The sequence below is a fragment of the Galendromus occidentalis genome, unplaced genomic scaffold, assembly GCF_000255335.2.
Source record: "Galendromus occidentalis unplaced genomic scaffold, Mocc_1.1 scf7180000077217, whole genome shotgun sequence".
Lineage (NCBI taxonomy): Eukaryota > Metazoa > Arthropoda > Arachnida > Mesostigmata > Phytoseiidae > Galendromus > Galendromus occidentalis.
The window spans coordinates 29149-42884 of NW_003805205.1; the positions used below are offsets into that span (position 1 = coordinate 29149).

General features: G+C 52.6%; 1 protein-coding gene across 1 annotated transcript; it reads left to right on the forward strand.

The window, feature by feature from the left end:
- Nucleotides 1-5426: 5426 nt before the first annotated feature.
- Nucleotides 5427-6395, forward strand: LOC108864062 (uncharacterized). The gene has a single exon (XM_018638962.1). The coding sequence runs from the start codon at nt 5427-5429 to the stop codon at nt 6393-6395; it is 969 nt and encodes a 322-aa protein (XP_018494478.1).
- The last annotated feature ends 7341 nt before the right edge of the window (nt 6396-13736 follow it).

A 13736-nucleotide genomic window follows, 5' to 3' on the forward strand; every position in this document is an offset into this window, starting at 1 on the left:
CCGAAACTGAAAGTCACGGGCGATCCGAAAAAATTCCGGGAATGGCAACACTTATTTTCGGTATTCGTGGACCACAGACGCCGGATCCAACCATTGAGAAGTTGAATCTTCTCCGTAAATCGCTATCGGGGAAAGCGTTGGCTGCGATTGCCCACCTCCAATGGGAGGAAAGTCATTACTTGCTCGCGAAATCCATAATCGAGGAGTCATCCGGCGACAAAAAAGTCCCATCGGCCATTTTTTTTCTCAGAGTCAGAGATGGGCTGAATATTATTCGTGATTATGACTCATAGTTCATAACCATGCGTAAATACATTAATGATACCGGCATGGAAGCATACTCACCGTCTGTGGTCAGGGCAGTTATATCGCTCAGACTGAGCCCCGCAGTCCCGATCGCTGTCTCCTTAGCCTTGAGAAGTCCTTTCGCTGTACCGTCGTCAACTCTGACAATAATTTCAACACTCTTCCTCTGCAAAGCCGGAATCTCTCGCGAGCAACTCACGATAACTCCGAGGAATATCTTCCCCTTGTGAGTCCATTCGTCCGCGGCGACGGAGAAGACTGCCGTGCCCATGAATTGCAGTATGTTCTCCTTCAAAACTTCTCGGACGCGGAAATACTCGGGTTTCACACAGCTCGCTGCGATGTTCCCCTTGAAGAACCCGAGTCCAGCTTTCTTGAATATTCCCTGTATGGTTCCATTGCTGGAGCTGTTTGCTGTAAGCACACCCTTCGACAGCAAGCTAGCCACAATTCTGCCCCTGTTGTCGAATGTCAGCATCGACGTATCAAGATGCTTCGATGACGCCTATTGTCTGCGGCGTCGTTTGTCCTCCGACTTTGTTCCGTGGAACTTTGTTGTTTGTGACTTTGTTCCGTGTTTGTGCATTTCATCACATTTGTACTCCCCTTTGAATATGTCAGCTTCTTGCCGCACTCCGTGCAGAGCACGTGATTTTTACATCGGAGGAGGTCCAAAAGCCGCCAAAGTTCCTCCTGGAAAAGAGATCCATGGAAAGCTTTAGCCCATGGAAAATCGAGGTCAATCGGCTGTCTTGCCGGGGCTCCTTCCCGCCGGGATTCACTTCCCGACCGCGGGAGATAGCTTCATATTCGGAATCAATCGTCAGAGTCAGCAACTCGAGCCTTGAGAGCTCATCGTTAAGCTAATAATACGCATATATCCAATGACACCCGCCAGGCCATTCGGATAGGAACTGACCAGACTCACTCAGTCAGATTCGCTCGCAGACGTGTTGCTCAAGACGCGCCTCGTTTTCGGACTAGACGGTCGGACCTCGGAGGGGTCGAGGCTTCGATCTGGGTGGGATTCGGGACATGGTAAGGTGTTCGAGTCTTCGCTAGAGGTGTCGCTGGATATGCGCCTCCTGCGCCTGCACACAGTCGACGTCCTCGACGTCGAGGCACGAACTTCGAAACCTAGGGAGAAGAATAGTGAGGACGAGTTCTTCCGGAAGGGATCGGCTCGAATCGATCCAGAATCCGGGAACGCTCACCTTTTGGGGACAAAATCATATAAGAGCTCAGCGAGTGCTGGTTTTAGCTTCTTTTTCGACTCTGGCCATCCTTGGCGCACGGTTTCTATGAGTTATCTGTTTTCTTCGCTCTCTCGCGCTTGTTCGCGGAGGAGCTCGACCGTGAGATCTCTCATCGGCAGAAGTCGCACGATCCTGATCTCCTCTTGGATCCGGGGACTCCCCTCCATCGAGAAAGAGCATCTGCGAACTTCATTTCGCGACCAGGCCTGTAAAAAAGTTTCGCGTTGTATTGCTGAATATCCAGCAGCATTCGTTGGAGTCGACGAGGAACGTCGTCCAGGGGTTTCTCCACAATGTTTATGAGCGGTCTTTTTTTTTGTGGGGTGAGCGCACCTGCGATCACCTAGTTTATTATTTTATGGCGATCGTTCGTCTATCTACATTATGTACAACCGTTTATGAGCGGTCTGTGATCAGTGAACACTGTTACCAACTTCGGATATATGAAGTATCGAAACCGATTAACGGCGTACTTGATGGCGAGAAGTTCCTTCTCTATCTGTGCATACCTGGTTTCTGTCGTGCTCATCGCTCTGCTAGCGAAGTACACGGGTCGGCCCTCCTGGATCAGGGCCGCCCCCAGCCCGACCTTGCTGGCATCACACTCTATCTCTACTCCTTTTTCCACATCAAAGAACGCCAGGATTGGGCTCCGCCTAACCATCGTCGTCGCCCTTTCGAAAGCGTCCTTCTGTGGAGCTCCCCATTTCCATTCGCGCCCCGATCTGCACAGTTCCCGCAGCAGGCCGAGCACCTGTGCCAGATCAGGTAAGAATCTTGATATGTGAGCCAACATCCCGCGGAAACTCTTGAGGCCTACCACGTCTCTCGGTGCTCTTATGTCTGCTAGCCGCTTCTACTTCCCCGAGTCGATTTGAAGACCGCGTTCCGTGAGGATGAACCCGAAGAATGTGTCCGGAGTTTTCAGCGTTGTCTTCTCTCTGTTCAGCTTGATGCCATTTTCTCGGCAGCGTAGAAGGAATCGGCTCAAGTTTCTGTCATGGTCTAGTTCGGCCTCTTCTAGCGTCTCTCCGCGTCCGCATACCAGGAAGTCGTCCGCCAGGGCGTGCGTGCCCTCCAAGCCTTCCAGCAGGTGTACAAAGTTCTCGGAAAATATTTCCGGCGCGACACTCAGCCCGAATGGCATCCTGAGGAAACGAAAACGGCCAGACGGCGTCTGGAAGGTGGTTAGTTGGCTGCTTTCTTCGTCCATTTTGCAGTGCCATAAACCATCGGTCAAACTTTAGAAAACAGCTTCACCTTGCTCAGGTTCGGGAGGATTTCGTCAAACGCCGGCGTATGGAACATCTCCCTCATTAGAACTTCGTTCAGTTTTCTTGGGTCGAGGCATATCCGGAGATAGCCATTTTTTTTCACTTGTATCGAGAGGCGATTCACCAATTGTGTAGGATGATCGACTCTTTCGATGACCTCACGTTTGATCAGCTGCTCCAGCTTCTGTTTCAGCTGGCTTCGCAGATCCGGTGGCGCCGTGCACGAAACGTTGCACGATGGCACGGCGTGCGGCTTGACTGTTAGCCTGACCTCGCCCGGGAACATCCCCAGCTCCCCGTCGAACACCCCCGGATATAGTCTCACGAGTTGCCTCATCTTCTTTTCGCTGTCGCTCTCTTTTCCGGCTCCGCTCATGTGCTCTGTCACGGAATCTATCTGGCTGTAATCAACGCTCAAGATGCCCAATTTCTCCGACGTGGATCGCCCCAAGATCGGCTGGAGTTCCTCCCGCACTACTACGTACTCCACCTCGTGTTTCTTGCCTGTATTCAGCTGTGACAGCGTTATCTTCGTCTTCCCCAGCGAGCGGAACGTCTTTTCGACGTAAACACGCAATTTTGGTCTGATCGTTGTATTGAGTCGAGCTTGCGGGACTCGCGATATCGGTACGACGTTGCAACTCGCTCCACTGTCGATCTTGAATCGGGTCACTCTTCCGTCATTTTCCCGGACCGCACATTTCATGTAGATCATTCGGCTCCATTCGGAGCACACCGCATATATGAGCTGCAGCTCTCCACTCTCTGTTGGCGTTTTGAGCACACCGCCGCAAAGTGGTTGAACTTCCCGCAAACCGCACACTGCTTCCCTCTGGCTGGGCAAGTCGCGTGCCCCGGACGATGACCTTTCGCGCAGTGCCGACACCGGATTTGGGGGCCTTACTCCTGGTTCGCCTGATTGCGACCCTGCCAGCTGTTATTGTTTGGATATCTCTTCGCGCCGCCGCGTCCGTTGAATCGTGGACGTCTCTCCGTTAGCGCAAACGTGTCTGCTTCGGGGGCGGCGGCACCGTCCCCCTCGATCGTCCGCTCTGTCCTCGGCGCTCCTGCCATTTGGAAGCTCTTCAATTGGGTAGCCGAATTGTCCATCGCGAGACAAATATCTAATCAAAAATCTTTGATCGGGGCCCTGAGTGAAGACACTGCCTCGTGCTGCAGATGCTAGACACCGACTGACTCCTGTGCGTAGTTTATAATGATTAGAGCCGTGGGCTCGAGCATTAATGAATAAGCAAAATAAGCGCTGAAAAATAGCAAGATAAGCTCTCAAAATAAGCAGAATGAGCGCTCAAAAATAGCAGAATTAGCAATTTAATCATCAGGCGGGGGGACGTGAGGAGGCACGATAAGCTCGATAAATCCCCATTCGATCATTCGAATCGTAGGGAGACTGCCTCGTCGTGAATACGTCGTTTGGACTGATTTCTCCTAAAATGATGCTAACAGAGCTTGCGATTTGGATATGAGTGTAGGGACTAGGATGTAAAGCAATGCGAGAGAAGAAGGATAAACTAGATATTTATTCGAGGTGTGCCCGACAAGCATCATTCGAGATGCGAATTGCAATATATGACAAGCATCATCTTCAGATTATCGAATGTCAGGCATTGGCGTCGATCATTCAAGGTGTATTTCAGAATCGAGAAGCTCCTTTCTACATCAGTGGACGTTATCGGCGCGAAGCGAAAACACGCGAGTTCTGACGGAGTATAAGACCCCAAGCCTTGTGCTAACCGCCTTCCCCGCAGAACGTCCGCGATTGACCGAATTCCTGCGACGTCGGGGTTCTTCTGTACAACTGGATTGACTCTCTCTTGAGAGGCTACGACTCTCTCTTGTCCGTCCTCTACCTGAACCAATGCTGCCCCTAATCCCGTTCCACTCGGTACATGACGATTCGGCGCCGGACAATTCGGCGCTGGAAAATTCGGCGCGGATAGTTCGGCGCCGGACAATTCGGCGCCAGGGATGATTCGGCGCCGGACGATTTGGCGCTATAGGTTCTGAAGCTGGGAAACAATTAAGGCTGAGAAAGTCCCCTTGATCCCAAGCTCAGGGGGAGTTTAAACTCATAGACTCCGATATACCTATGTATAACTACGCCGCCCCTCGTTCAGCGGCGGTGGATGCACTCGCACGTGCGACGTCGCCGTCGCGTCGTCGAGAGACGCGCGATACACGATATCGAGAATCGTGCGCTTCTACGCAAGTCGACGGCGAGCGCGATCGGATCGCAAGAATTCCCGCAGGACTCAACGAATCGATTGGGCGTATATTCAGGGGGATTGGGTCATCGGCTGTTCGAGAATATTGCTCAGGATTCCAGTTCATTCATTCCCGACGATACAGCCGGAACCGCGTATGTGTCTATTCCAGGCGGCTTCAACTCCAGATGCGTGTCGAAGCCTCGGTTCCCTTGCTTCTCACGTCAGATAACAAAAAATAAACGCTGAGGGTTTCCAGGGACGAAAATAAACACTCGCTTCCAGAGAGCAAACTCACTCGACCGCTTTCTTCGCCTTTGTGAAATTTCCCTTAATCCTCAAGCTCTGCTCGTAGACTCCTTGCGATGGAAGCTCCTTCTAACTTCGAAGCATCTCAGATCATGCAAACAGAGCGTGGAAAGCTGAAGTTGGCCTTCCGTGGACGTATGTACACTCAGGACAAGAGGAACTCCATCGGCATCTTACAGTTCTGGCGATGTGAGTTCAAAGACAAATGCAGGGCCCGACTGCACACGGCTGTGGGGACTGACGAGGTTGTGAAAGTCGTCGGGGAACACAGCGATCCAGCCGATGCTGCATATGTTGAGGTCGCTGCTGGCAACTCCGAGCTCAAGCGTCGAGCACTCTCAACTCAAGAAGCTCCTTCCCAGCTGCTGAATAATCTTGCGGCGAGCTTAACCGTTGCTGGCCGGGGATGTCTTCCGAAGCACGATTCTATCAAACGGAGAATTAATAGAATGCGCGGCGAGAACTCTCAAGCGCCCGCTTGTCCGACTGACCGAGCTTCTATAATTATTGTACCAGAGGCCTACACCATGTATCAGTGCGAGCCAGGAGCTTCAGAACGCTTCCTCCTGGGCGACTCTGGCGTCGGGGATGAGAAGCGAAGTCCGATCTTCGGTCGAGAGTCGGCTGCTGAGTGGGTGGCTGACGCACAGCGAATTCACGTCGATGGGACTTTCAGTCTAGCTCCGGGACAATTCGAGCAATTATTCGTGATCCTCGCCGATCGTGGAGGGTACGCCATTCCCTTGTGCTACGGGCTGCTTCCAGACAAGTCGGAAGAGTCGTATCGTCAAATGCTCGACCTCATCATGGAAGCCTTCCCGGCTCTCAATATTTCGTCAATCGCCATGGACTTCGAAATGGGTCTCATAAACGCTTTCAAGGCGGTTTTCCCGACCGCTGAAGTCCATGGTTGTCTCTTTCACTTGGTGAAGAATATGAAGAAAAAAGTTGCATCGTTCAATCTCGCGCCTTTTGTCGAGCGCACCTCTGAATGCCTGAAGTCGGGGCATTTGTGCTCAGTTTGACCCGAGATCGACTTGTCCTTCTTCCTCCGATCAATTCATCTTTGACATCGCTGACTTCCATAGTTTCCCGGTTTGAATACCTTCTGACTCGGCGCCGAATTATCCAACGCCGAATCGTCCTCGGCGCCGAATTATCCGGCGCCGATCGTCCGCGCCGAATTGTCTTGCTCCGGTTCCACTGGCATCAGTTTGAAGCAACGTCTCCAATCCATCTTGAAAATGACGTAGATTAGGTTCTGCCATGATACGCTCTTTGATTTGTCGGAATACGCTCTGCTTTGACTCTCCCCACTCGAACGGAGTCTCAGTTAACGATTCATATAGTGGCGCCGCAAGTCCAGCGAAATTCTTTATGAAACGTCGGTAGTAGGAAGGAAGTCCTCCTTAATTCTTTCACGTTTGTAGGAGGGCACACTTTGGCTACCGCACTGACTTTTTCCGGATCAGGTGCGATACCTTGTGGTGAAGCTTTATGTCCCAAGTAGGTTACCTCTGACGTCGCAAATAAACACTTCTTGGCTTTTAGTTTAAGTCCTCTTCGCTGAACGGCCGAAAGAACTTTCCTTAGATCGGTGAGGTGAGATTCGAAGTCTTTGGAATATATGATGATATCATCCAAGTAAACGAGAGCCATCTGATACTTCATAGTTCTGTGCGAAATTCCGCGCGTCACATCCCGTGGACTCGATCAGAGAGAACTGCTCAGGGGGGGTTTCCGACCAGATTGGATCTCTGATCGGCGGATTCCTGGTCGGCAAGAAGGGCTGGGATTCGGAAGCCGCGACCACCGCGGTGAGGAAAGCCAGAGAACCCGGCATCTGCGAACGAAACTGCGTCGACTCCTGTTTAACCCGACTAGGAAGCGTCGACGGACTTGACGCCACGGATGTTCTCCCTCGGCTACCGGAGCCGGACGGTTTCTGGAGCAGTTCGCAGCGATTGATTACTCGGATTCCGGGCGTTACTCCAGCGCCTGATCCTGAATGGGTCCGAAAGTTCGCAGCCCAGCTGTGTGGTCACCGAGAGCCGGGATTCCCAGGCACTCCCCACTCGCGCCTGAGCCGAGAGACTTTGCCGAAACTCTCAGGAGCGACCTACAAGGTCACCTGGGGATCGGAAGGTCTCCGCTGCCTGCTGCTGATTACGAATCCAGGCGTCGTGTACCTCTTGGCAAGCGGAACGAAGCCTACCGAGTTTCCGGCTTGACTTTCCCCCACTCGGGGAGCACCTCGAAGCAGATTCTCACTACGCTGCTCGACGGGGAACTCGTGTTCGACCAAGACGCGGGTAAAAGCAGACCACGCTTCCTCATCCACGATATTCTGCATTTCCGATGCAGCGCAGTAAGGACTTCTTCGTCTCCAGTTGTCCGATCCTTGATTATTAGTTTCGATGTGTACAAGAGGACATCTTCAGTTCTCTGAGAAGTGATTGTTTCTTCCGAATGAAAGTAGTGAAGGTCTCGTTCGGTTGTCGTTTACGATTGTAGTATTCTGAGGGGTTCGGTCTTTTTCCTTTCGGGAAGCGGGCGAAGAACTTCTGTTTGAAGTTTTCCCAGTTGGAGCGAGGGCCCACTTCCGTCACGAACCAGGATTTGGTATCGTCATCCATAACGCGGTATGCTATACGAAGGAGTCTCTGTTCGGGCCAGCCCTTCATGCATGCATCCATTTCCAATCTTTTGATCCATTTCTTGGGTTTCTCATGGTCGAAAGGGGGGAAATCGGTAACCGGTGCCAGACCTTCGAGGAGCGCCGGGAGGGTTGTGGGAGATCACCAGTGATTCACCACTATGACACTGAGAATACGTCTAGCAGAGTCAATGGCGGATAGCCGAATGTTTATTACACATCGTCGTTCTCACTACACACCTCCCCCCCAGTGTTGCCGTCAACACGGCGGTCAGTGACCGCCGTCACGAAATCTTGAAGGTGCCTAGGAGGGCGCGTGTCCCGGCTGGATCTCCTGGGAGGAAGCGGGGGTATCGGTGACGGCGTCGCGTCGAGATTTTCTGTCTCTTCCAGGTTGGCGCGCTTGAGACGGTCCACGGTCACGTGATCCTCTCGGCCATCCAGGCCCAGCTTGAAGGTTTTCGGGCCCGTATCCAGGACGCGGAAGGGTCCCTCGTAGCGACGAGACAGCGGCGTTTTGACGGCGTCAACCCGCACGAAAACGTACTTAGCGGCCTCGAGCGGAGCGGGGATGCCTCCGGCGTCGGTTCCGTTCTGCCACTGCGGAGGAACCGGCATGAAGGCGTCGAGGCGATCTCTCAGCTGATGTAGGCGTTGCTCCGGGATCTCGGATGCTTTTTCCTGTATGAATTCACCAGGAAGTCGAAGCGATGCACCGTATACGAGCTCGGCACTCGAACATCCCAGATCCTCTTTGGGCACCGTGCGCATACCGAGTAACACCCAGGGGAGTTCCTTGACCCAAGTTGATGTTGCAAGTCGTGCTTTCAGGGAGGCCTTTAATTGCCGGTGCATGCGCTCTACCATTCCGTTTGCTTGAGCATGGAGAGCCGTCGTCCGATGTAATTCAACGCCGAGAGCTTCTGCGAGGTGTGTCCAAATGTGAGAGACGAATTGCCCGCCCCGGTCTGAAGTGATGGAACACCGAAGCGTGCAACCCACGTGTTCAGGAAGGCCCGAGCGCAGGCTTCGGCGGATATCTCTCGCAAGGGCGTAGCCTCAGGCCACCTGGTATACCTGTCAACGACGGTGAAGAGGTATTGGTAACCGTTGGAGTAAGGAAGCGGCCCGACTTTTTCGACGTGGACATGATCGAAGCGCGTCGGAGGCAGTCGGAATTTGCCGAAATCGCTCTCAATGTGGCGGTGTATCTTGGCCTGCTGGCACGCGACGCACGTCCTTGCCCATTGCCGTATCTCTCTCGCAAGTCCGCGCCAAATGAAGCGTCTTGCAATCAGCCTAATCGAGGCATTGGCTCCTGGATGCGATACGCCATGTAGTAGATCGAACACTCGGCGACGCCAGCTGGAGGGTAGCCACGGCCGTGGGTTGCCTGTTGAGACGTCGCAAAGGAGGACCGGTGCGCCTGGCGTCCATTCGATGTCTTCCCATGTGAGGTTTGTATCAGCCTGCTGACAGGAGGCATACTCGGGGTCTGTTTTCGTAGCGGACTACGAACGAAGTCAAATCAAGCGCGGGGAGACAGTGAAGCGTATGGTACTCACTCCGCTTCAGAATCAGTAATTCTTCGGGCGATGGACTCACTCATTGGTCCCAGGTTAGCGAGCAAGAATAGTTTGCGGATCACGAACGTGCTGAACACACGCAATGGCATGTTCAGCACAGTGACCATTGTACCTACGATTCAAGCTTTCATTTCTTCGGCTCTTCTCAGGTTCCTCGATTTCTTGTGCATCGCCACGTTCTTTACGAGGCCGCTCTTACTTTGATTGGCCGTTTTTATCTTGGCGGGGCAGCTTTTACACTGCTGCACGTCGTCGACGGCACTAGGCTCGAAAAAGCTCCAGACCGGATCTGCGGACGAGGTTGTGATGTGTGGCGAGGGTTAATACTTATAATTTTTCCCAAGGTTTAGCGTCCCGGGTACTGTTGTTCACATTGCTTCCGAGGACGGATACATAGAGCAAATGTATCCAGGAGGATCAAAGCCGAGTACCTGCATATTTTTCCGGCAACAGGGATCGAACCCACGCTAACTTCCGCACGAGCGGCGTCGTTGCGGCATTCCACGAAGTGAAACGCACGTTTGCACGAGAAGTGACGAACGAGCAAACCTTGTCGACCACCCGTCGGTGTGGCGAGATACCACCCGAGGGTCAGCGTATGCTCCAAGATGAGGCCTCAATACAGTAAAAGCTCGTTATAACGACCCCCATTACAACGAATTTCTCGGTACAACGAACAAGGAATTTCTCCTGCTCTGGCCAGCTCGCCATAGGGATGGTGTTGAGTTGCATTCGTTTCAGCGAAACTTCGGTACAACGAACCAGTTTCGTCGGTCCCTTCGTGTTCGTAGTAACGAGCTTTTACTGTATATGACTCGAAACTATCTGACTCGTTGGTCGGCAAACCACATTAAGTCCACTATCATCCCTGTATCGAGCCGCGATTCAGGCTAATTCAGCGATCCTGGACTCGGCCGAACACATGCCAAGGATGTTTACAGGTCACAATAGAAGCTTCGGTAGATTTTCGCAATTGAAGCTTCGTCGGATACCTTTCTACACGGGAGCGAGATACTCTAAAGATTATGTCGATAGATCAGAGTTCCGGTTCCATCTCTCCCGTCGGTACCAACATGGGATCATGACGACCCGCCGTCTGGGAGAGAAACTGTCTATTTTCGAGAAGGCCCGACTGATGTGGCTGAGCGAAAGGTGTGAAAGGTGAAGCCTGAGAGAAAATGCTGGAAGAAGACAGATTCCACTCAAGCCTCCCGAACGAGTGCTATTCGAGATACTCGGAAGCCCGCTGCCGAGCTGGCGTCTGCCCATCCACTAGTGAATTCCGGCTTTCAAGATTCAGAGGGGCTCTGAACCCTACCCGCTGAAATGCTCCCCAAAGAATTAAGCCTCCGTTTTTTTTCTCTGACAAAGTTTGATTTATTGAATTCGAGCTGATTTGATGAACAATGCGGCCATCACGCTGGGGCTAAGAGCCTGAGTATTCTATTCCCAATCTTCGTATTGATCGTCCTCATCGTCTGAGGCCAACATGTCATCTATGTTGGGATTGTCACATTCTTCCAACTCGCGCAAAAACTCCTCCTCTTCCGGATCCACGAACTCCTTGAAGACGATGCGCAAACCTCTCGCCGGAGCCGGTCTGAGATCTGGTTCCGATGGCTCCGGAATCGACGCTTCCGCAAGGGAAACGTTGGTGCAGTCATCTTCGGTGATGATTTCCTCCGGCTCACTCGGGATCGGAAGGTCTTTTTCTCGATGATATCTCCGTTCAATCGATGGAATTGATTGAAGTCCGCGAAGAATCTCTCCAAGAAAGCGATAAAGTTGTCGGCATACGGCCTACTCACACCGTAGGCATCTGAGGAGTAGACACGTCCTCTGTTCTCTCGGAAAGATCGAGGTAGAAATGCAGATAATTGCATCCAACCTGAACTTTGGCTATGAACCAATACGACTTCACAGCGGCACCTGCGGCGTCCGTCAGTCCGCAGAGATTCTCGTAATTTCGTTGCAAGGCCACCAGATGATCGGCGTCTGATTCGCCCTTGCGGCGACGATATCGGGATCCGCACACTTCGAAATGCGGGAGGCGTACGCCCCCGTAGATGTTCAGGAATAATTTGTATTCCACGGGGAAGGAATTGATGTCTATTTCCTCCGTAGGGAACAGAGCCAGATACCGCAGGGCCATCTGGATTGACTCGTCGTCGAGAGGAATCCCGGTCTCCACAGTTGCTGCTTCGTGACTCCTCACGAAGTCGTCAACGGTTTCACGGAGTTTTCTCTTAAGATCTCGAGCTCCTTCCGCACCGTGAGCTTGACCCTGTGCTGACTCCATATTCCTCGAAATCGCCATTTCTTCGGAGGGGTGGGATTGGCGCAGCTTGATGACGATTGTGAACGATCTCCAGAGAAAGCGATGCGCTTTCGTCGTAACTTCCTGGTCGGCCACTGGTTCCGATGACTGATAGAACGTGTATTCGTTCCGGTTCCGCAATGCAGAACTCAAATGGCAAGGAATTGTCGAAATTGAATTTCGTGTCGAGCCGTAGGTCGGTCAGAGGATCCTTCCTCAGGGGAGCTCTTGACTTTTAGGCTCGTTTGTCTGCTGGACTCTATTGTCCTGCTGTCGGTCCCGGAAGCAGGAGCCTCGAACAGAACATCCGGAGAAAGTAGAGCGCACGCTTCAACGACAGCAGAATTACGCAAACTGAACACCCTTTGTGTAGCACACCGACTTTATGTAGAACCTCCGAGTTGACTTGGAGCAAACGACCTTAGATCTCGAGCACCGGGACAGCGAATGAAGTCTGGGTTTGCGAGACTGTTCTTAAATAGTGATACTCGAGAGTGTTTCAATGCGGAATCCGGCTTCGGAACTTGGGTGAGGAGAATTCTTTCGCCGCCACCCCTCCGATCAATTAAGCCCATGGGTCCTCTCGAGACGCGAGAACTTCGAGCGCGCCACCCCTCAGGAATTCGTGGGTCGTATTCCGAAATCTCGTCCCCCAGCTTAATTGGCGAAGAAGTTCTCACTCAGCCCCTTCTCAGTTCTATCGATCGGATTTTCATACAGTCTGTGTTTGACTGAGATCTGCGCCGCGTGGCTCTGTTCGCGAAAAACGAAATATCAATCTTGGATCCACCCGAATTTTTCGAATTATTGAAATTCGTCTGAATGAAGTTCGTGACGGCGCCGATATCAGAAGGCCATTCTCACGGGAATGCAGGATCACCTCTCGATGCGCGGCTTTCCCGCGGCAGGCTGGAATGGTCAGACGCTAAATGAATGGATAGATGTAAGTGAATTGGAATCAGGGCTCGGATCAGAGAGTTGAAATAATACCGAAAGGAGCCCATCATCTTGCCTCATGAGGCGACACAGGCTCGCTCGTAGGGTATCGGGACGAAGGCGGGCATACACTACATTATTCAGTATCACCTAGAACAGACCGAATCGATGAGCGGGATTCCCTAGGAGGGTTTGAGATAGGACGGACATCGCCTCTCGGGATGAAATAAATTTCAGGTCCTCTGCAATTGATTCCGCGGCGCCGCAGCGTCGTTGAAGGCTCAGATTACTTCATCGTAGAATCGCCGAGCGGGGAAGCGGGCATATCCACATCAAAATTCTCTGAGCTTGGATGTCTCATCCGCACAGCTAGGACTGAATCGGAGCTACCCAGACCCTCAGGCGGAGCTCATGATTCACGACGATGTAATCGAGGACATCGCCGACCTTATCGACTACTACCAACCCGCAGCGTCCCAGCTCAATTCCTCGGGAACTTCAGCAGCAGCCTCGGCGCTCGAGAGGACCCCCTATGACCGGGTCCCGCCCGAACCTGCCCAGTCGGGGAGACGACATCAGGGGTTTTTTACACACGGGAAGTCTGCCGGCAGGTCTCGATCAAGAACAGGAGACTACGTCATCCGACGAGTCTTCGACGACGGAGATCTCATCTCAGCAATCGCAGATCGTGGAAAACTCAATTCAGAGCGGCCAGCCGCTCAGCCAGTCCCGGCAACAGCCAACAGCTCAAGCAGTGGCTAGCACTCACAACATACTCCTGGCGGCACCTTTCTTTCTCGGCAGAAATGCCCGAGAAGCGCCGAAACTGAAAGTCACGGGCGATCCGAAAAAATTCCGGGAATGGCAACAC